Source organism: Mesoplodon mirus, assembly GCF_964341445.2.
Source record: "Mesoplodon mirus genome assembly, chromosome: 9".
NCBI classification, from domain to species: Eukaryota; Metazoa; Chordata; class Mammalia; order Artiodactyla; family Ziphiidae; genus Mesoplodon; species Mesoplodon mirus.
Genome location: NC_138985.1, coordinates 104,023,221 through 104,044,801, shown reverse-complemented (window position 1 = coordinate 104,044,801; position 21,581 = coordinate 104,023,221). Strand labels below are relative to the sequence as shown.

Sequence of the window (21,581 nt, the reverse complement as noted above, 5' to 3'; positions counted from 1 at the left end):
ATCTGTTTGGGTGGATAAAACAGCGCACAGGAAACGGAGAGCAACCGGAGCTGCATCCAATCACGCTCCCGTTTGTGTCCCAGATGCAGCCCCAGGAAGAAAACAAGTGTTTGCGGAATTTAGCGGCCAAGGCCCTTCCTCCAGGCTTTATTCTCACTCCCGCCCCACTTTCTCTCTAGACATCCCCAACCCCGAGCCTCAAAATCAATCCCCCAGATCCGAAGGGTGGGCCCGGGGTTCTTTACCGGCTCCTGAGACCCAAGGCGGGCATCCTCCGGGTCTCCAGCAGCCCCCGGGCGCGAGCCCAGCGGGGACCCGGCGAGCAGCCCCCGAGTGGCTCTGGGGAAGGGCGAGAGAGGCAAGCGGCGGCAAGGACCCCAGACAACCCGGCTCCCCGAGAGAGCGCGGCGGCGGGGTCGGGGGAAGGGCGGGGAGGCGCCGGCGCAGCCAATCCCCAGGCCGCCCCCTCCCCGCCGCCGCGAGCCGAGCCGGGGCGGGGGGAGCCAAGCGGCGGCGGCGGCGGCGGCGGCGGCGGCGGCGGCGACGGAGGCTGCCGTGGGGAGGGATGGAGAGGGGAGGGGGGAGCGGAGCCGAGCGGAGACAGCCGCGGCGCTGCAGAGCGGCTGGGGCGGCGGCGCGGCTCCCGGTGCTCCCCCCGGCGCCCGCCCCGCGTCGGTGAGGGCCCGGCCTGGAGGCCCGGAGCCATGGGCTGCATCGGCTCCCGGACCGTGGGTGGGTACCCCGGCGGCGCGGGCGCGGGCGGAGGCAGGGCTCGGCGGGGTCCGGTCCTCCGGCCCCTCCCCCACCAATCCCCGCGCCCCTCCGGGTCCCTCTCTCCGCACCGCCCGGCCCCGCCGCGCTCCCTCACTTTCCCTCTGTGCCCTCGCGGTCCCTGCCTTCCTCTCTCCTCCCCGCTCTCCCCTCGCGCCTCTCCGTCTCCCTCCGGCTTCCTTGCATTGCCCTTGCCCAGGCGCGGTCCTTCTCCATCATCTCCCCGCCAACCTTCTCTCTCCTCCGTCGCTCTCCCCGACTCTCCCGTCCCCCCACCCTCCATCTCCAGGCCATCGGCCTCGACTCTGCCTTCCCCAGCGCCTCCTCGCCCCCCCCCCTCCATTTCTGGAGCAGCCCCCGTCCTAAGGACCCCCAGTCTCAGTCTCAGCCCTGAGTCCCTTTCGCACGCCCCCCGCCCCCGCTCCGCCTCCATCTGGCTTGGGTGTTTTGCCCCCATCTCTTTCCCTCTCCGTAGCCTTTTTCGGTCGTTTCTGCCTCCCCCGATTTGCTTTGTTCACGTGCATTTTCCCTCCGGGGCGGGGGCGGGGTGAGCCTGGTGCCTCGGGGAGGGGAATGGGGTCCACGACCGGAGGCAACGGGGCCGGGCTGGGTTGGGGTGCAGGGGAAGAGCCGGGGACGCCGGGGGGAGGCCGGGGGTTCGAGCGCCGGAGAGGGTTCGGGAGCCCGCTCCCAGGAGGGTGGGGCTGGCCGAGCGAGGGAACCCGGGGACCTGGCTGCACCTGTCGGCGGGGGCTGGCGGGGCGGGGCCAGCTCTTTATTTACCTTTGACCGGGGGAAGGAAGAGAGGCGCCTCGGAATTCTTCTCCCCTCAGCATTTGCCTTGCTACCCAGTGCCTTCTCCTGCACCCCGTGCACCCACTCCTCTCTCACAGCTCAGCAGACTGATTCAACCCTCTCCCCAAACCCCCAATTTTTCCCATTCCGACTCCCAATTTCTCCCGCCTACATGCCCCAGTGACCTCAGGCTGAGAGAATAATTCGTATTATTGTTATTACAAACACACTCACCGTCCGGAAGCCTGGTTTCTCTGAGACCCGATTTATTTCCACGGACACCCCCACTTGCTCCTCTGCCTTCACCTCTTCTCCGGGTTCTTTCCCTCCCCCTCCCCGCCCCCCACGGCTCTGACTCAGCTCTCCCTCTTCTACAAAGGCCACCTCCCCTCAGCCCTCTCTCCCACTCTGCCCTCTCCATCTCCCTTCCCCTCAGAGGTCGTCCTCTGCCTGCCCCATTCCTGCTCTGTCCGCCCAGATGTCCATCTCTCCTCTTCCCTCCCAGCCACAGCCTCTGGTCTGACCCGTCTCACCATTCCCCTGTAGCCCCAAGGGAGAGTGTGCCCACTTTGGAGGGGCCTTACCCCTCGCAGGCCTGTCAAGTCCAATCCCTTCCTCTTGCAGCAGCTATGTTGTTGCATGCCGAATGCCTCCTGCTGCCCAGACCCCGTTCAGTTCACCCCTCCTCAAGAGTGGACGCCCAATCCTAAATTCAGAAGCAAAAAAACTTTATGTGTAGAAAAGATCTATAAGGTCAGGTGGTTCACTTGGGTCTACCACCCGAGTGATTCTTCCCCAAGGCTTCCAGTTGGCATATGCCCCCCCCACCTCACGGCAGCAGCCTCCCTTTCCGAGGAGCTGTGGCCTCGGCTGCAGAATTACCATCTTCCTAGGTCTGCCAGCTTGCCTGTCAGCCCTCAAACCCTGCCCACCCTCTCCCATCATCTTTTGTCTTCTCTCTGACTCGAATTCCTATTCTTTTAGTTCCTATTGGAAAAAGCCCCCTGCTCTCCTCCTGCTGGCCCCCTTCTCTCCTCTCTAATCCATCACTCACTCGTCTCCCAAGAGTCAGGTGAAGTGATTCCGTCTCACCCATTGCTTTCTCTGCTCTCATTGCTTCGAGGTGTACACACCCAGCTCTTGCCTCAATCCCCACCATATCTCCTTCCTGTCAGACAAATCCACCAGCTCCTCTGGAGGGGACGCTGGGGAAGATGCAATCCTTGCACCTCATAAATAATAAAGCCAAAACTTAGGGAAGCTTGCCCCTGGACAAGTTCTGCCCTTATTTGTAGGAACATAAATAGAGGAAAAGCACAGCTCCCATGCACTCCCATACAGAAACCCTCAGAGATTCCTCAGGATAGAATGGAGATCTGTTCTCCTTCTAAAACCCAGCCACTGACCCGTCCATTTAAGCAACAACAAATGAGGCCATAGAACACTTTTTCCGAGTGTGCTATTTTTTTTTTTTTTTTTGCGGTACGCGGGCCTCTCACTGTTGTGGCCTCTCCCGCTGCGGAGCACAGGCTCCGGACGCGCAGGCTCAGCGGCCATGGCTCACGGGCCCAGCCGCTCCGCAGCATGTGGGATCTTCCCGGACCAGGGCACGAACCCGCGTCCCCTGCATCGGCAGGCGGACTCTCAACCACTGCGCCACCAGGGAAGACCCCCAAGTGTGCTATTCTTGATTGAGTTCAGCATTAGTGTCTCTCCTAACAAAAATTTGGGGCGAGTGGGGATGTAAAAGAAAATAGGCAACCAGAAGCGGGGGGCAGGGAGGGGTCTGGAGGGCGTGGCCCCCGTCTGTGGCCTCAGCATTCTGAAGGAAAAGAACGAGACGGGGCCTTCGGGGTGGGCATAGGGAGGTGAAGGGGAAGCAGCTAACCATCTGTCCATCTCAGGAAATGAAGTGATTGCCGTGGACTGGAAGGGCCTGAAGGATGTGGACCAAATCAACATGGACAGCACCAGCTCGCTGCACGGGAGCAGCCTCCACCGGCCCTCCACCGAGGTGAGGCCCACCGTGCCCAGCTGCCCTCCCAGAGGACCTCGAAAACACCCCCAGAACCACCATGCATCAGCCTAGTCCTTCAGTCACCTTCCTAAATTCCAGGACAGCCTCCCAAACACGCCTTCAGACTGACGCCCTCACAGAGCGTTTCTCTTCCTTTCCTCAAACACAAGCCAGATGCTCCACACGGAGATCCCAATTCCCTGTGCTAATCTCAGGAAAGCCCTCCCTACCTCACACTCTTCTGGAAGTCCCTGTGAGGAGGTGCCCCGGGTACCCACTCCCTCTCCTCTTTCCTCACAGCAAACCCGGACTGACTTCTCCTGGGATGGCATCAATGTGAGTGCAGCTCCCCCCAGGCCTCTCCAGCCCACCCTACCTCCTCTTCCTTGTCCTCTCCCACCTGCTGCCATAGCACACAGCGCCCCCTCCCTCCAGCGGGGCACTGGGAGCCCTCACATGCTTTAGCCACCCCCAGACTCTCAAGGGTGGTTGGGGGGCAGCCCTCCCAAGGACTCCCGGGTATAATGGCAGCCTGATCACCCGCCCTAGCTCACGTCCTTCCTCCTGGAAACCGAGGACTGTCCTCCACATATAAAGCACCTCATACCCTCTTATTCCTGTGCCCCTCCTCCCGCATTCCCGATCCCAGCTCTCCATGGAGGACACCACGTCCATTCTTCCGAAGCTTAAGCGGAACTCTAACGCCTACGGCATTGGGGCCCTGGCCAAGTCATCGTTCTCAGGTGAGACTCTGACCTGGGGATGCGTGCAGACGGGAGACTCCCTGGGGGCTCCTGGTCTCAGTCTCCCGGCCCCTTCAGGCCTGAAGAAGAACCCTCATCCCCAGACCCCGGACCTCTTTGCCCTTTCTGTCAAGCCTCTCCCATCCTCCAGGCTGCCCCTCATAGACAGAGTCTTAGGGCGTACCTGCCCCCTTCGTGGGATGGAGTGCCATGGGACTAGGGTGGGGGTCATGGCGGGGGCGGGGGTGGGGCAGACCTGGTGCGGGTACTGTGTGATGTTCTGGAGCACCTGGGGAATGTCTGGCCCCTCAGGGATTTCGAGAAGCATGAAGGACCATGTGACAAAGCCCACAGCCATGGGGCAGGGCCGGGTGGCTCACATGATTGAGTGGCAGGGCTGGGGGAAGGCACCAGCCGTTCAGCCGCAACACAGCCACGAGGCCGTGCGCAGGGATACAGATGCCTACTCCGACCTCAGCGATGGCGAGAAGGAGGCACGTTTCCTAGCAGGTACTTGTTCCCCAGCCCCTCAAGAGACACCTTTTCAGGATGGCCAGAGACCGACCCTTCAGCCTGATCCCCTATGGCAGGATTGGCTCTGTCCATGTGATACCATCAGACTTGATTTCCCAACTAGCTCTAATTTCAAGGACTCTGACTTGTTTATTCTAAGTACCCTCAAACTTATTTTTATTATCGTCTCAGAAGTTGAGGGGAGTTAACATGGGATTGTGGGTCCACCTGATGCCGTCTCTTCTACCTGGTGGGACTATCCAAACCCTGGATTCCCTCAGTACAGGAGGAAAAAAAAAAAAAAAAAAGGCAGGGATCTTAGGCTTCAAAAGTCTGTGCTTCTACTCATGTTTTATGATGAAAATGAAAGAAAAGCCTTGGGGCTCCCTTCTAGCCTTTGCCCATCAGCACACTGCAGTCATGAATTCAGTTACAGGGCACATTACTTGTGACAAGCACCAGAAGATCAAGGGACCTGGGTGAGGAGAGGGTGTGTACAGAAGAGCTTTTAAAATTCAGTATAGGCACGAGGCAGGCATACGGGGTACCTACAACCCTGCCCGAGCCCTAGTGGCAGATCTTAATAAGATACCTAGGAAAAATGATAGATCTGGAATAGACAAGAGGGTTCTTTGGTTGGTGGTGTGGGTGGTGGAAGAAATATCAGTGGGGAGGGGAGACAAACATGTAGTGGGTAGTGTAGGGCAGCTAGCGATGTAAGCTTCAGCTTACTCATGGCTTTGACCAACATGGGAACCCCGAGTCTACCCATCTTCATTATTCTATCCTTCATCCCTTGTCCTCCCCAGACCTTGAACTTGATACCACTGTGGACCTACAATCCCTCCCATTTAGACTCCTCTGGCCTTGACTACCTAACACTAGCTACCATTCCTAAAAAAATTCCAAAGATAAACTTCTGGAAATCCCCAATTTCAATCCCTTAGGATATCTCACCAGAAGACCCCCCCCAACTCTTTCCCCTAGGAATCCTAAATCTGACCTTCTGGGAAGTCCCCCACGATTTTGCCTTGTTTCGGGGCATATACCAAGGCTGTGCTGTCCAATACAGTAGCCACTGGCCACATGTGGCTATTGAGAACTTGAAATGTGGCTAGTCCGAATGGAGATGGGCTGTAAGTGTAAAATATCGACTGGATTTCAAAGATTTCGTATGAATAAAAGAATGTAAAATATCTCAATAGTTTTATATGGATTATACATTGAAATGATAATGTTTTATATAGATTAGGTTAAATAAGATGTATTATTAAAATTAATTTCACCTATTTCTTTTAAATTTTTTAAATATGGCTACTAGAAAATTTAAAATTGCATAAGTAGCTTGCGTTATATCTCTATTGAACAGCGCTGCACTGATGTCCCCCGCCCCATGCATGTGTCTAAGGCTTCCCCGAGGTAGCTCGTGCTAACTACGTTTCTTCTCCCAGGTGTCATGGAACAGTTTGCTATCTCCGAGGCCACTCTCATGGCCTGGTCCTCCATGGATGGTGAGGACATGAGTGTCAACTCTGCCCAGGAGCCATTGGGCTGCAATTACAGTGACAACTACCAGGAACTGATGGAGAGTCAGGGTGAGGGATGGTTCCAGAATCCGACCCCAGAGGCCTAAGAGGCCTCCTCAACTATCTAGGCTACCTCCATGCATCTCTGTTCTAAGACTTTCTGTTCATATAGGCTTTCCTACTCCCCCTCTCACCCCCCGCCCCACATATCACCCTCAATTCTCTGTGCTGTGGTTACTGCCTTTGATATTCTGTGACCCCACCAACCGCCATGATTCTCTTTACAGATGCCCTTGCTCAAGCCCCAATGGATGGATGGCCTCACTCCTATGTGTCCCAGGGCATGTACTGTCTGGGGTCATCGGATGCCTGGGAAGCAAGCGACCAGTCCCTCATTGCCTCTCCGGCCACAGGATCCTATCTCGGCCCTGCATTTGATGACTCACAGCCTAGCCTGCACGAAATGGGACCTTCCCAACCTGCTTTGGGATACTCTGCTCAGGAGCCTCCACCTTTGCTGGGGGGAGACACTGACTGGGCTCCAGGGGTGGGCGGGGTGGACCTGGCAACGGGCCCTGCCGAGGAGGAGAAGAGGCCATTGGCGCCCGAGGAGGAAGAGGATGCGGGATGCCGGGACCTGGAGTCGCTTTCCCCACGAGAAGACCCCGAGATGCCCACTGCTCTCAGCCGGAAGGTGTCTGACGTCACATCCTCAGGCGTGCAGTCCTTTGATGAGGAGGAGGGAGAGGCCAACAACTAGCTTCCTCCCCCCGAATGCCCCACCTTCCACTCCCACCTGAGGGGCATGGCTGCAACCACACCCTCCCTTCCCCCAGCAGTACGGCTGAAACCTGGGCAGAAGACTGTCACGAGCCCAGGAGACCTTGCCAGCAAAACGGAGGGAGGGCCAGGGTGGGATTTTATCCAGGCTTACATTGTAGAGACCACAGGTCCAGGAACTGAGGCCCAGGCAACCAGATGGCCATGAACTTCGCTTGGCTGCGGGCTTCTGGGTCTGTGGTGGTGGAGCTCCAGTGTGTATCCTGAGCACAGGAGCGCAAAGCGGCCCGTGGCCGGCCCCTGGATCTCAGTTCTTTGCTCCCTGATCTCTCGTCTTCCAGGAGCCTTGACTGCAGCTGCCTGAAGGCCTCCTTTCTCCACATCACTCTTGCTTTTCCCAGCTCTGTTTTCTCTGGCTGCGGCCCAAGCTCATCCGTCCTTTGAGGAACAGACCTCAGGGGCTGTTGGACATGGTTCGATGGGCACAGGGGAAGCAACGTACAGACCCCGTCTCCTCAGAGTGAGGGGGCTCTGCCCTCAGAGGTAACTTGGCTTCTGAGATCAGGAGTCACGGAGGAGGTGGACGTGGCCGCTGGGATGCACAGGGGCACAAGGCCTGTCCAGAGACCAGGCGATCACTGGTGAGACCGAGGACAAACATGGCCACTTGTTCTGGGATCTTGACTATCCTGTGGCTGAAAGAGGACCCTAAAGATCTGGGAAAGGACCCCGCCAGGGCTGGCTACTCCAGCTCTTGCTTCCCTTTTCTGCCTTCTTCCATCTCCTGCTCTGGGAGCCCCGGGGCCCTGAGGGTGGGGGAGTGACACAGGATGCACGGATCTTGGCTAGATGGGGAAGCATGAGGCTGTGCCTCTCTCCATCCACCCCTAATTCTCTGGAGCTGTTTACACTTTTCTCTCTGCCTTTTCTACATTTTTATAACTTCTTGGGGACTCAGGGTTGAGTAGGGTGGAGGGAGGGGTCCGGTGCTGTCAGGCCCCCAGCCGGGGCAGGGTGTTTGCCGAGGAGCAGCGTGGGCTCTGGGCTCCCTTTGCCCTTCACCTCCTCCCAGGACTCCCAGGAGGGCCTCACAGGTGTCCCCCACCCAACCAGGCGTCCTGAGGAGGAGGGGAGGAGGATCTGGGTATTCTTCCTTCCAGGATGTTTTACAATGAGGCATAAGCCCCTGAAACTGCTTGCCCTCCACACCCACTTTCCATTCTGGTGGGGAGTTCCGCGCAGCACCTGGAGCCCCAGCACTTCTGTAAGACATCCTGAGGGCAGAGGACAGGGTCGAAGGGTAGAGTGAAGAGACGGCGGCACACTGCCCCTTCCCTGCTGCAGCGGTGCCCCAGAATGAGCAGGTTGAGAGTTGGGGTGCTCCTGTCCATCTGTGACCCTGCCTCCATCAAGCCCACAGTGTCCTACACTCGTGCCCCTGAAACGCAACCGAGGCCAGGTCCCACATCTTCTGGGGAAGGGGAGGATAGCTACCTGAAGTTGGTTCTTGGAGGAAACAGGAGTAGGCATGGCGAGCACCGGTAGCTGAAGTCACCTCGTCTAAAACTGTTAAAGGGTTGTGCGTGCTCACGTGGCCTCAGGCCCTCGCTGCTGCTGCAGGTCCTTGGGGTTTTGCATGTCACAGTTCCCTCCTCTCACGGGGTCCCCGTTTCCTTACCTTGTGCAACCTGCCCTCTCTAAGGCATCATCCTTTTCTCTTAATCTCACCCCCTTCGCGTCCCACATTCCGCCCCCGGACCACAGCGGACATCCAGTCCAGGGAGCGGGTTCATGCATCACAGTTCCTTTTTCGCTCAGGGCTCTGCGGAGTTAGGAGAGGTCCTCTAACGCAGCGTTCTTCCCTCCCTCCTTCCCTGAGGAAGCCAAACGGTCCCTGCTGGTCCCTGCCCAAAGATGACTAAAACTCTGAAGGGTTCTGGCAGAGTTCGGACGTGTGCGCGAGCGGGGCACAGCATCCCTGGATGTTGGCATCACTGCTGACCAGAGGTCAGGCGGCGGGGGGCGCGTCTCCACTCTGAAGAGGGAGAAAAGCTGAGGAGCTGGCCTGAGACCCTCTCAGGACTCTTCTGGAGGGAGGAACTGCCTCTCTGGTGCTGGGGGGGCCAGGGTGCATGGGGTTTGCTTATAGCCTATCTTAGGGGGAGGGGAGGGGCATGTGCAGGAAGAGGCTGTTGGGGGATGGGGGAGGGTTGCTTTTCCCTCGGGGTTAAAAGCTGTGCCGCACGTTTTACAGCAGTCCCAGAACGGGGCTGTTTTCATATCGTGGTGAATGAAACTGCTCTTGCTAATTGATTTTCTTCTGGTGTGTGGGGGGGTCCCCTTTCATTTTGAGTTCACTTTATTAAAGGAAAATCCAAATCTTCCATCCCTCCCCTCCCGCCGCCCCCGACCCCGCCCCACCCTCACCCACACCTTCCTTCTTATCCTTGTGTCAAGGAGGGAATCTTGGTGAATGAGTTTATTACCTCTTCTCACCCCCACCTGTACATCCCATACTCCGTCTTCCAGGTCTAGGGAATATCCATTTTTATGGCCAGTCTTAGCATGTTTTCTTAATGTGACATTTCCACCCAGGCCCAAGAGAGATTCTATGACATATATTACAGAGACTTATATATAAATATATATATAAATATTATAGATTATATACACATGGGCATGGGCTCGAAGGCCCACTGCCAGTCCCCGTCCCCAGGCTACAGCCTCTCTCTCTTGGCCTGGGGAGGCGGAAGGGATGTATTGTCGGAGAGGGCTCCAGGCTGTGTTCAATGGCACTAAACAGAATGTGGTGGCACCTTCGGCTATGAGTGTCTTATTTGGGGGATGATGGAGGCCGGGCACAGGGTGGGGAAGGAGGAGAATGCTGGGGAGGGGGCACAACTGCAGAACTAAACGAGGCATAAAAGAAGGGATGGACAAAAGCCCTGGGGGTGAGAGCAAGGGTCTCTGGCTGCTCAGAGCACCTGGGACCACTTATAGAAAAGGCAGGGTGATGGCAGGCTCCCTGTCGCTGGTTTGGGGAGGGTAAGGATCTGACTTCCCAAGTGTGGGAAGCATCAAAAAGGTCTGCCATCTTGACGCTGAACCCCTAGAAGAGAAACACAAAGAACCGGTCCCTAAGAAGGTATAGTCTCTGAGTGAACCAGTGGCCCAGCTGCCCTGAGCTTCCACTCTTGGAAGGAGAAGCCCCAGCTAGAGCACCTCAAGGGCAGAGCTGACCCTTGGGCAGGACAGATCAAGGACTTCAGTGGAGAGGGAGTGACCTGGAAACTGGAGGGGGAGGAAGCTGTGATGTGGGAGGGGAGGAATTTCTGCCAGAGGGAGTTAAGTAAATCCATTGCCCGCAGGACTGTTGGGTGCCGCCCCTTTCACACACAGCCTTCCTTCGACCTTTCCTCTTCCAGGCTGTTTCCCCACAGGCCCTTTATCCATGCCTCACTGCTTAAATGGAGGACAAAGGAGGGGGAAATGGGATTGGCCTTTTCCCGCCCTAGTAATGGCTCTGCCCGGGGACAGATAGTGGGAGCCAGGATGGCGTCTGGAGGCAAATTTCAGGGAATGGCTGTGGGCAAGTGGAGGGCGGGGTGGGGGGCTCTGAGAGGAGGGGCTGCGGACAGTTTGCGGGTATATTCTGGGGCCATCCGTCCATGAGGCCATGAGGGGATCCCACCTCCTCCTCCAACATGGCACTGGCAGGACCACAGTCATCCTGGGCCTCCCTTAACCCACCCCCCAGGGAAACTAACGGGGGCTGGGCAAGGCCAACAAGAACACGAGGAAGTTGTGGGGGAGTGAGGGGGGCCAGGGAGAGGCGGGCATTCCCCACCCACACACAGGCAAACTCAAGAAGCCCGTGGACTATCAAGGGCCCTTCGCAGGGGTTAGAACCACCGCCTGTCTGGGGACGGGGGGACATGCCCAGATGACTGACCAGGGCTACTCCTGCCCAGATTCTGGCTCCTTCTCCAACACAATCAGGATGACATTGTAAAATTCCTAGGAGAGGCCGGATATTGGTACGATCTCTCCAGCTTCAGGAAATACCCTCTTCCACACGGGTCCACCCTCTGGCCTGGATCTCTGGACCGTCTTCGTGCGGCGGTCCGGGAGGCGCTCAGAGGACCAGTTCATCCTCATCCTCGTCATCCGTGGATCGCAGACTGGGGCCCTGCAGGATGTCGGCCAGCTCCTCCTCCGGCCCCGGAGCCCCCACCAGCTCCAGTTCCTCCAGCTCACTCTCTGCCTTGGCCGGAGCCCAGGAGGGAGGGGGCTCTGGGGAGGCGGATGGCACAGGGGGCTCTGGGGAGGCGGGAGCCTCATCCCCTGCCCCAGTGGCCCCACTTCCATCCTGAGGCAGGCTCCAGGCCTCTGCAGCAGGGACTGGGCCCCCAGGAGTCTTTCGAGTCGAAGTTGTACTCCGGAAGCTGGCAAGGGGAGGGCGGAGCTGCACCCCAGACTTGGTGTGCCCCTCAATGGCCTTCTGCAGCTGGGGGGAAGGGGAGAGAGGGTGCAACATGGGGAGGAAAGGAAGATAGGAGCAGTGAGAGAAACAGACACGAGAGAGGGGCAGACGATAAAAGGAAAAAACATGGGAAAGCTATGGCGTGGCAAGCAATGCACGCGAGGATGGATCCAAAGGAGACAGAAAAAGGAAAACAGGGGCGTGACGGACGAAAAGCCCCACCTACAGAGCAGTGACTCTCAAGACCCCTGACCCAGGGCCTCCTTGGGCCCCTTCCTAGCAACCCTCAGGCCTTCTCCAGACACTTCCCATCTCCTCCCCCCTTCCATGCACCACCACAGCGCACCCCCGTGAAACCACGACTCGGGCCCTGAACCCCCATCCCAAGCCCATGCCGTCCTTAGAAGGGCACAGGGCTGCGCTCCCGCCCCCCTCCAGTCTCTGCATGAAAAACAGGAGGGAAATCTGGAGGAACCTCCCGGATGCTAAGGCCACCCCTGCCCCCCCCAACCCTGTATCCTGTGCCCCCCTCTTCCTCACTGCTCAAAGAGGACAACCGCTCTTACCTCCTCCAAGGCCAGCACCCCCGTGAGCTTCCCCATGCTGGTCACGTACGCAAGGTGGAGGCCGAGCAGGGAGAAGAGCGTGTGAGTCTGCGCGGAAAGAGCCGCAGGTCAGCACGCAGAGGCCCCCGCACCTCCCGGCCCTCCCGGCAGCCCTGCTCCGTGGGCGGTGGGCATCGGGCAAGCACTTGCCTTGTGCAGCGACGTCTGCTCCACCAGCTGGAAGGGGGACTGGTCGATACAGCAAGAGTCAAAGCAGACAGGCTGGCTCAGCTGCTCTTGCTCCCAGGCCTCAATCTGCCGGAGAGGAGGGCCGTCACCCGATATCAGAGCCCCCTTAAACCTCGGAGCTGGACCCCAAACAGCCCTCCTCGCCCTGGCCCAGAAGCCTGAAATACACAGTGAACCGTCACAGCTCCTCCAGACCACGAGCCCTCTTCCCTTTTCCCCAGGGAGCCGCACCGCCCTCGTCCCTCCTCCAGCCCCAAATCAACCTTCACCCTCAGGTGCTCAGAACACGCTCCTTCTTCCTGGTGCCCCAAACACTTATTTCCAACCCATCTTTCCAGTCTTATTTTCCACCACTCCTGTAACACCCACAGCTCCAGTCAAGCCAGATGTGCTTCCGCTTCTGCGACTGCTGTTCTGGGTTTCCCCAAGAACCCCACCCTGTGCCCATACCCTACGCCTGACACTCTGGGTCAGACGTGCTCTGCCAGGCTCTCCTTTTCAGAAACGGCGTGGATCACGTACCATCTTAGGCTGGCGTTTGTCTTAACTCTGCCCCCTGGGCGGAACTCCTCCAGAGTGCTGTGTGGCATCAGTTGCTGTGTGTCATGGAGAAACCAGCACACTGACCTTTTACACAGCAGATCATGGCAAAGAGTTGTTGGATTTGAAGAGCTGTACTGGGTCACATGGCACTTTGTTGACTCAAACAAACCGTTTTTGTGTGTGTGTTTGCTTGGTTTGGTTTACACTGTTTTGTCAATGACCGAAGCATTAAGGCAAAAGTTCAACTTTCCTCTGGATTTTAGATTTGCACGCCCCAAATCCCCAAGATTCTAAGTAATCCAGTATCGCTCTTGTTCTCATAACTGATTTTTAAATTTTCTGTAATCTCTTTTCAGGCAGTCCCTTCTGAATGAGGTACTACTTTGTTTTCCTGTTTGTCCAAATCTATACGTTTCAAGCTTCGAGGACATCGCCGAAGGCCATCCCCTAGTTCTCGTGTTCCTGCTCTTTCTGGACTGCAATCACACCTCCTCTAAACTCTCACCTTCCCTGACGAAAGGTTCACACAAAATTCTCACAGGATGGATGACCACTTAGCAGGTATGTTGCAGAAAGGATTTACTTATAGAACGGGGGGCAGACCCTTGCCAACCCTGGTTTGGCTGGTCCTGTCCTCCTGGAGCATTCTACGATCATTTCTGGCCTCCCTGGTTCCTTTTTTGCCTGCCCTTAGGGAACAACACGAACAGAACCATTTCCAGTGCACATGCACCAAGCACTTCCTCGGTGCCAAGCATTATCCTACTTGCTTCACTCATTGAATCCTCTGCAACAACCCTGTCATTATCTCCATTCTACAGATGAGAAAACAGAGGCATGGAGTGCTTAAGTGTTTGCCCAAGATTACACAGAGGTGGGCTTCTGACCTTGACTGCCGATCATGTTCCTGGGACCCCCAGCTTTTTTCTGCTCTTTGTCTGATGTGTTCCATGACTTGAAAAATCTCAGCATCAATGACAAACCAGGGCTCGAACTGTGTGTATCCCTAACAGAGCATCAGAATTAAACAAGTCATAGCACTTCCCTGGTGGCTCAGTAGTTAAGAATCCGCCTGCCAATGCAGGGGACACAGGTTCAATCCCTAGTCTGGGAAGATCCCACATGCCGCGGAGCAACTAAGCCCGTGTGCCACAGCTACTGAGCCTGTGTGCCACAACTACTGAAGCCCGGGCACCTAGAGCCCGTGCTCCGCAACAAGAGAAGCCACCGCGATGAGAAGCCCATGCACCACAACGAAGAGTAGCCCCCGCTCGCCACAACTGGAGAAAGCCCGCGTGCAGCAATGAAGACCCAACACAACCAAAAATAAATTAAAAAAAAAAAAAAGTCATAGCAAGGACTTCTGGCAACCTAGAACTGAATTCTTTGACTATTCCCAGAGGTATCATCTTGGTATCGTCCAGGGTGTCATCGTGATCTAGCCTGAAAACTGTGTTAAAGTGTCCTGAACTTTGAGTCCTATTGAATCTTATCCTTTCAAAAAGTCTTGGTGGTTCCCATGGGAGTTGAGAGCTGCTTAAAATCTTCCTTGAGAAAGATATCAGCTAAAAACGTATGATCTAGGGCTTCCCTGGTGGCGCAGTGGTTGAGAGTCCGCCTGCCGATGCAGGGGACACGGGTTCGTGCCCCAGTCCGGGAGGATCCCACATGCCGCGGAGCGGCTGGGCCCGTGAGCCATGGCCGCTGAGCCTGCACGTCCGGAGCCTGTGCTCCGCAGCGGGAGAGGCCACAACAGTGAGAGGCCCTCGTGCCGCAAAAAAAAAAAAAAGTATGATCTATCTTCTTTTGATCCCTAGTTGCATTTTATTTCCAGTGGGCATTAAATAACCTCACTGATCAGCTAGTTGGCTTTCTTCGGTGTATTAAACAAAAAAGTATTATTGGTTTGAGCACCCTAGTAAGGCACTCCTTAATTGTAGTTATGACCTATCTGATTCCTGCCTGTGGGCAGAAGGAAGAGGTCGATTTTTTTCTTCTGTGATCATCCATTTGATTTTTTAGGTCATTTATCAGAAATGTGTGTGTCGCGAGGGGTGTCAAGGGGAGAAGGTGAAGACTGCCTTTCTCTCTTGTCACTCACCACCCCCTCCTCCAACCCTGAGTACTTTTAATTCTTAGCACATATATATTCTGGACATCCAGTGGATGTTTATTTAAAGATAATACACATTATGGTATTTTGTCAGCTACATACTTTTTTTTTTTTTTTTTTTTTTTTTGCGGTACATGGGCCTCTCACTGTTGTGGCCTCTCCCGTTGTGGAGCACAGGCTCCGGACGCGCAGGCTCAGCGGCCATGGCTCACGGGCCCAGCCGCTCCACGGCATGTGGAATCTTCCCGGACCGGGGCACGAACCCATGTCCCCTGAATCGGCAGGCGGACTCTCAACCACTGCGCCACCAGGGAAGCCCAGCTACATACTTTTAAAGCTCTACCTTTCAGCCTTCGAAGCAAGCTGCCTTCTCTTTTACTAAGTGGAATGGTTGCTAATGGATGTTGTTGGTGTCTCTCCACACGCCAGGGTAGTTCTGATCGGCACAGCTCAGCCACCTGCTCCCACTCGCTGTGCCACGTTCTGTTCACTCCGCACAACCAAACCCACTCAGTGCTTGATTTTCTCTCTCATGGATTCTATAGGGGAATAGTGATTTGTCCCAGTGAGGCACCACTGTCAAAATCTGCCCTCAGTTTGTGGTTCTTCCCAGTCTCGCTTCCTGGAATCTTCTCATTGTCCACTGTCTCAGGACCCTGATCAATCCAGCATAGTAACCTCACCAGACACTGAATTCCCCATCTTAGTTTCGATGCTGTTCTTCCACATTGGTTTGTGTAAGTGCTGGCTGCCCGGTGCCATTTTCCTGTAGGTAAATCTCACCCATCCCGCATAGCCTCTGCCTGGTCTAGAACTTCCCTAATGTCTAAAAGCTCCAAGGGCGATCCTAGCACCATGGGCCCATCTACACACAGAGGGTCAAAACTTCCCTCTCCTGAAATGACGCTGGTCCCCATGAGGACACCGCCATGTTCCCCTACCTCCGAGCAACGTGCTCAGTACTGTCTCCATGGTCACACCTCATTTCCAACCTCTCAAAATGCTTTCCTGCCTAGACTCACACGTTACTCTTACAACACAATGAGGAAGGTCGAAAAAAGTGAGCAATATCTTCATTTGACAAAACAACCCACCCCAGGTTCCTGTTTCCTTTACTTACCTCTTCAGGTGACATGTTATCCACTAAATCCTCTGATTCCTAGAGAAGAAAGACATAGGTCCAAGTTCCTTCCCTCTTCTTCCAAGTGGAACCATAGCCATCCCTCCCTGGCCAAGCCACAGATGCCTCTTTCCAACCCATCATCCCTTCCATATGATGAAGCTTCTTCTTGGTGGGACCTCTTCTCTCCCGATTTAAGGATCATGGGTTTCTTGCTCCTCAAAGACAAGCTCCCTGTCCCATGTTCCCCACCCCCGCCCCCCTGCCCCCAACACATCTCCTCTCACCTGGGTCATTTTCTTCTTTGTGGGGCAAGCTCTGCCCAGCAAGCAGCGCAGCAGCGACTGAAAGATGGAGGGTCTTTGACCTGAGAGGAGTGGTGAGTGAATGGAAATGCAAAGAAAGCAATATCCATCCTGGGAGGAAATGGTCAGGGCCTTCAAGTGGTCCTGACACTTCACCACAAAAGGTCCATACTTCTAGGTGCTTCACCTCCATAGGAACTCTCCCCTTCCATCCTCCTAATCCAGCCCTTGCCCCCATGCCTTGGGATGGTAACATGGAGACTCGAAGAATAGAAACCCCCTCCCGCCATCCTCAGGCCTCACCCCTCCTCATAGTAGGAGCCCTCAGGTTGAGGAGTGCCCAGAGATAACCACAAGGCATGAGGCAAGGGTGAGGTGCATGATGGGAGAATCTTTACCTGCAGTCTCAAGGGTGAAGTGCATGATGGGAGAATCTTTACCTTCAAGCTCCGGTGCTTCCAACTGCTGTTTGTGGCCGGGCAGGGGCCCGTTGGGCTCTTCGGGGGGCAGTGGAGCAGTAGGAAAGGGGTGAGGAGGAGGAAGAGGAGGCAGCTGTAAAGAATAGAAAAAGTTCTCAGTCCTAGAGAAGAGGCTACCTTTTCCTGCCTTTACCAGGTGGTGTCCTGGGAAACCTCTCTAACTCTATTCAGTTCAGAAGTCCTTAGAGCACTTTGAATTCTCACGGTACCATCATTTGTAAACTTATCTCCTTCAGTCCCTGGACCCAGGGGCACTTGTCTCTTTGACTTTGTCAACGATCAGCATCTTCCCTCTCTCTTCCTATTTTCCCTTTGCCCCCTCTATCCTGTTCACCTGGCCCTTCCCAGCCCACTCACCTCAGGCTTCCCATGGAGGTCCTCATCTTCATCCTCATCCACAAAGGCAAAGGACTCAGGTCGACCCTGGGGCCAGACGCCACGGTGCCCCTCCCCAGCCTGCCGCACCTTCCCGTCGAAGGGTAGCTCGGACAACTTCCTTGCCATGTCCTGGGCTAACTGCAGCCTCCGCTCAGGACACAGGTGATGCTGCAGGAGGGACTGCAGTTCTGAACGCTCCACGGAGCCCAGCAGGATCATCGAATCTGGGGGAGACCCAAGCTCAGCCTGAGGGCCCACCCAATTACACCCCCCCGCCCTGCTCAGCAGGATGGAATCAGGGACAGAAGCCCAGCACCCAATCTTGTTTCAGCTCTTACCCTCTTTTCCTAAAAACTCATTTCAAAAGTCTTCCGGGATTGATCTCTCTCAATCCCTATTATTTCACCCATTTAGCACTTAGAGCCCCAGTTGGCAGTACACTAATTGGTGCTAATTTGTACTTATTTTGATGCAGCCCTTACATAGATTGTTTGTAAATAGGTGAACTTGGTATTAAAACAGGCTAATCAACACTGTCTCCAAAAGAAGACACATTAAAAACCATTCATACTGAGGTGAATGAATATACTTTGAAAGAAGTCTACAAGGATATCTGATGTTTAATCACTTAAAGACTCTGGGTCCTTGTAGGTATAAACAGAATGCCTACTTTTCCTGGGAAGTTCTTTTATATATTTATCAGAATTCTGCTACTGTAATTAACATTTTCATTAAGTTTTGAGGCCATAAGATTGCAGCAGTGTTACTGAGACATATCTTACCTGAGGTCTTAGCCGTTATTATGAAAACCCTGCAGCCCATCGGCTGTACCCCTATTCCAGTGAGAAGCCACTGCTTTAGAGGCCACTGAAAGGTATTTGGGATTTGGGAAAATATTAAAACTAAGCTAATTTGAGTAGTTTGGATACTCTGATTATCTGAAATTAGAGCTAACAATTTAAATGGCTCCAAATATCCCTAAATGATTCTATTACACTAATACAATCATTAGACACGTATTTATTTAATATCCAGTAAATACCTATAAGGAGGCAGTCTGAGTGAGACAGGTGTTATAGTCTCTGCCCTCAAGGGATACACAAGCTACTGAGGAAGATAAGACATAGATATAGAAACCACAATAAGAAATAATACAGGGCTTCCCTGGTAGCGCAGTGGTTGAGAGTCCGCCTGCCGACGCAGGGGACACGGGTTCGTGCCCCGGTCCGGGAAGATCCCACATGCCGCGGAGCGGCTGGGCCCATGAGCCATGGCCGCTGAGCCTGCACATCCGGAGCCTGTGCTCCGCAACGGGAGAGGCCACAACAGTGACAGGCCCGCGTACCGCAAAAAAAAAAGAGAAATAATACAGGGCTTCCCTGGTGGCGCAGTGGTTGAGAGTCCGCCTGCCGATGCAGGGGACACGGGTTCATGCCCCGGTCCGGGAGGATCCCACATGCCACGGAGCGGCTGGGCCCATGAGCCATGGCCACTGAGCCTGCGCGTCCGGAGCCTGTGCTCCGCAACGGGAGAGGCCACAACAGTGAGAGGCCTACATACCGCAAAAAAAAAAAAAAAAAAAAGAAATAATACAAAGCAAGATTAAGTGCCAAAGGTGGGCAGAAAGGATGGTGAAGGAGGTGAAATCACTGCTCATTAAACACGTTCACTCCTTCATATGGAACAGTTTCATCTGCTCCTCAAATTGGGCATTAAAGGACAGCTATCACTTAGCTAGGCAGCAATGAGAACCACATAAGGGGCCGTAAGATTTACAGCCAAGCCTCATTATTCTCGGATTCCCTATTTGTGAATTCACCTACGGGCTTAAATATCTTTGTAACCCAAAATCAATATTTGCAGTACTTTTCCCATCATTCATAGACATGTGCAGAACAGCAAAAAATTTGAGTTACCCCACGCACACATTCCAAGCTGAGTCTGAACAAAGGGATGCTCTGCCTTTTTTTTCCAGCTGTCATATTGTAAACAAATGTTCTTTCGTGGTCCATTGAATGCCATGTTTTTTGCATTTTTTGTGTTTTGTGTTGGTGATTTTGTTGTTTTTTAAGGGGTTTTGTTTTTTTAATTTATTTATTTTATTTATTTATTTTTGGCTGCATTGGGTCTTCGTTGCAGTGTGCGGGCTTCTCATTGTGCTGGCTTCTCTTGTTGCGGAGCACGGGCTCTAGAGTGCAGCCTCAGTAGTTGTGGCACATGGGCTCAGTAGTTGTGGCTCATGGGCTCTAGAGCGCAGGCTCAGTAGTTATGGCGCACGGGCTTAGTTGCCCAGCAGCATGTGGGATCTTCCCAGACCAGGGCTCGAACCTGTGTCCCCTGCATTGGCAGGAGGATTCTTCATGACTGCGCGACCAGGGAAGCCCAATTTTGCTGTTTAAAATTGCCGCTAAGCAGGAAGGCTGTGCTGTGCCTTATGGAGAAAAGGAGTGTGTTAGATAAAAGCTTTGTTCAGCCATGAGCTAACCTTCTGTTGGTCGTGGTGAGTTCAATGCTGATGAATTAACAATAGATATTAAATAAGGTGTCTTTAAGGAGAAACACACCTAAGACAAGTGTATACTTTGATTACTTGAAGAAAGTGTTGTGACCAGAGGCTTGCAGGAACCTCACCCTGAATTTCCTCTAGGAGCAATGGTTCAGTGTAGCGTCCCTAATTCAGTGTTCTTGGAAACTTTATAGAACATAATTACAAGGACTAATGAGAATCAGCTGTATTTCTTTCATTGGCTTTTTTAACTGTCTTCTTGTGCTTGTGTTATGGCTGTGTTTTTCCATCCTTGAAGGTGACCATGTTCCCTAAGGCTGGGCATCCTGCAGCAGCCTGGGTGGCCCCTTAGACAAGCCCACACCACAGTGCCGCCCTCCACTTCCGTGGAGCCCTTGTTCAGGTCACTAGCTCAGGAATCTGCTTCCTTCCCTCCCACTGACCTTTTGAATCGACCAGTGGTAAAGTCTTGACTGTGGTGGTCTGGAGCAAGTTTCGCAACTCCCCATAAGTGCAAGAAGCTGAAACAAACTGCACATCCCGTACCATGATGTCCTCAACAAAGACCGTAAATTTGCTGCGGAGGGAGAAAGCACAGGCAGGGTTAGCCTCACCATATGCCTGTCCCTTCCACTCCTCCCGTGAGGTCTGCCATGCATGTGATCACTCATAATATTTATGAAGTGCATGGGAATACAAACATAAGTGAAAAGCAGTGCTTCCAGACGTTGACCTTAACCTCGTGCTCAGTCTCAGAACCTCCCACACCAAGCCCATCAAATCTGAACGGATCCCAGCTGGTGCCCCTGACCTGAGCTGGTTCCAACCAAGGTCAGGCAAGTAGGGCAGCTTCTTGACCTGGATGATACTGTCATAAAGGGAGGGCTGCAGGCTCTGAGCCACCATGTTGGCCAAGATAACAGCCACCATCATGGGTAGGATGTGAGCGATCTGACCCGTCAGTTCGAAGCAAATCACGGCTGTGGAGACTGTGTGGGATACTGCACCGGTCAGCGCTGCTGCTCCTAGAATGAGACACGGGAGCGTACCGGCGGGTTAGGGCTGCCTTTCTTGTCATGGGGGGCTACACGGGGATGTGACGGGAGTGACACAGGGTGGGCACACATGATCCTGGGCAGTGCCAACACTCCTGAGATAACCATTTGTCAGTAGGAAGGGTTAGAATGCTGAACGGTTAGAAGATCGTCATTTGGATCTCATTCTATGACCTTGGGCAATGTACAAAAATGTTGTGTGTGGCCAAAGTTTCATTTATAAAATAAAGATGGTGATGTGGCATCTATTACTTGCTTTTAAAAGTTTGGATCGCTCTTAACTGAGCATTTAAAACCCCATTTACAGTGTTTTACCTTGGACCTCAGGTTTTGTTCTGTTTTGTTTATAAATTTATTGATTTATTTTTGGCTGCGTTGGGCCTTTGTTGCTGCGCGGGCTTTCTCTAGTTGTGGCGAGCAGGGGCTACTCTTCGTTGTGGTTCGCGGGCTTCTCATTGCGGTGACTTCTCTTGTTGTGGAGCACGGGCTCTAGGCGCACAGGCTTCAGTAGCTGTGGCACGCGGGCTTAGTTGCTCCGCGGCACGTGGGATCTTCCCGGACCGGGGTCGAACCCGTGTCCCCTGCGTTGGCAGGCAGGTTCTTAACCACTGCGCCACCAGGGAAGCCCAGACCTCAGGTTTTTTGTTTTTTTTTTTTTTT

At 54.3% G+C, this 21,581-nt stretch overlaps 2 protein-coding genes across 4 annotated transcripts in view; one reads left to right on the top strand and one right to left on the bottom strand.

Moving 5' to 3' along the window:
* The first annotated feature begins 529 nt into the window (after positions 1 to 529).
* Positions 530 to 9,960, top strand: FAM131B (family with sequence similarity 131 member B). Of its 3 annotated transcripts, XM_082631699.1 has the most exons (7): positions 530 to 732; positions 3,471 to 3,580; positions 3,884 to 3,919; positions 4,233 to 4,326; positions 4,639 to 4,836; positions 6,291 to 6,434; positions 6,653 to 9,960. In XM_082631699.1, the coding sequence occupies exons 1-7, from the start codon at positions 705 to 707 to the stop codon at positions 7,123 to 7,125; spliced, it is 1,083 nt and encodes a 360-aa protein (XP_082487825.1). In that variant the 5' UTR covers positions 530 to 704; the 3' UTR covers positions 7,126 to 9,960. The 3 variants fall into 3 exon arrangements, with proteins under 3 accessions (XP_082487825.1, XP_082487823.1, XP_082487824.1); XM_082631697.1 differs by lacking the exon at positions 3,884 to 3,919 and having other exon boundaries at positions 586 to 732; XM_082631698.1 differs by lacking the exon at positions 4,639 to 4,836 and having other exon boundaries at positions 586 to 732.
* Positions 9,961 to 10,057: 97 nt separating this feature from the next.
* Positions 10,058 to 21,581, bottom strand: part of CLCN1 (chloride voltage-gated channel 1) — a 33,883-nt gene continuing 22,359 nt past the window's right edge. Inside the window, exons 15-23 of the mRNA XM_082631700.1 lie at positions 20,678 to 20,891; positions 20,310 to 20,443; positions 17,340 to 17,584; positions 16,944 to 17,055; positions 16,486 to 16,565; positions 16,199 to 16,237; positions 12,384 to 12,488; positions 12,195 to 12,281; positions 10,058 to 11,652 (exon numbers count right to left, since the gene is read on the bottom strand). Coding sequence (XP_082487826.1) covers positions 11,281 to 11,652; positions 12,195 to 12,281; positions 12,384 to 12,488; positions 16,199 to 16,237; positions 16,486 to 16,565; positions 16,944 to 17,055; positions 17,340 to 17,584; positions 20,310 to 20,443; positions 20,678 to 20,891 — 1,388 coding nt within the window. The 3' untranslated portion in view covers positions 10,058 to 11,280. The remainder of the gene's footprint in view (positions 11,653 to 12,194; positions 12,282 to 12,383; positions 12,489 to 16,198; positions 16,238 to 16,485; positions 16,566 to 16,943; positions 17,056 to 17,339; positions 17,585 to 20,309; positions 20,444 to 20,677; positions 20,892 to 21,581) is intronic.

What these genes read in the sequence shown, in the direction of transcription:
- FAM131B (XM_082631699.1), top strand. Translation starts at nt 705, where the DNA reads ATGGGCTGCATCGGCTCCCGGACCGTGG. An exon ending in CATCGGCTCCCGGACCGTGG is followed by an intron (nt 733 to 3,470) that starts GTGGGTACCCCG and finishes TGTCCATCTCAG; the next exon opens with GAAATGAAGTGATTGCCGTG. An exon ending in TCTCCTGGGATGGCATCAAT is followed by an intron (nt 3,920 to 4,232) that starts GTGAGTGCAGCT and finishes TCCCGATCCCAG; the next exon opens with CTCTCCATGGAGGACACCAC.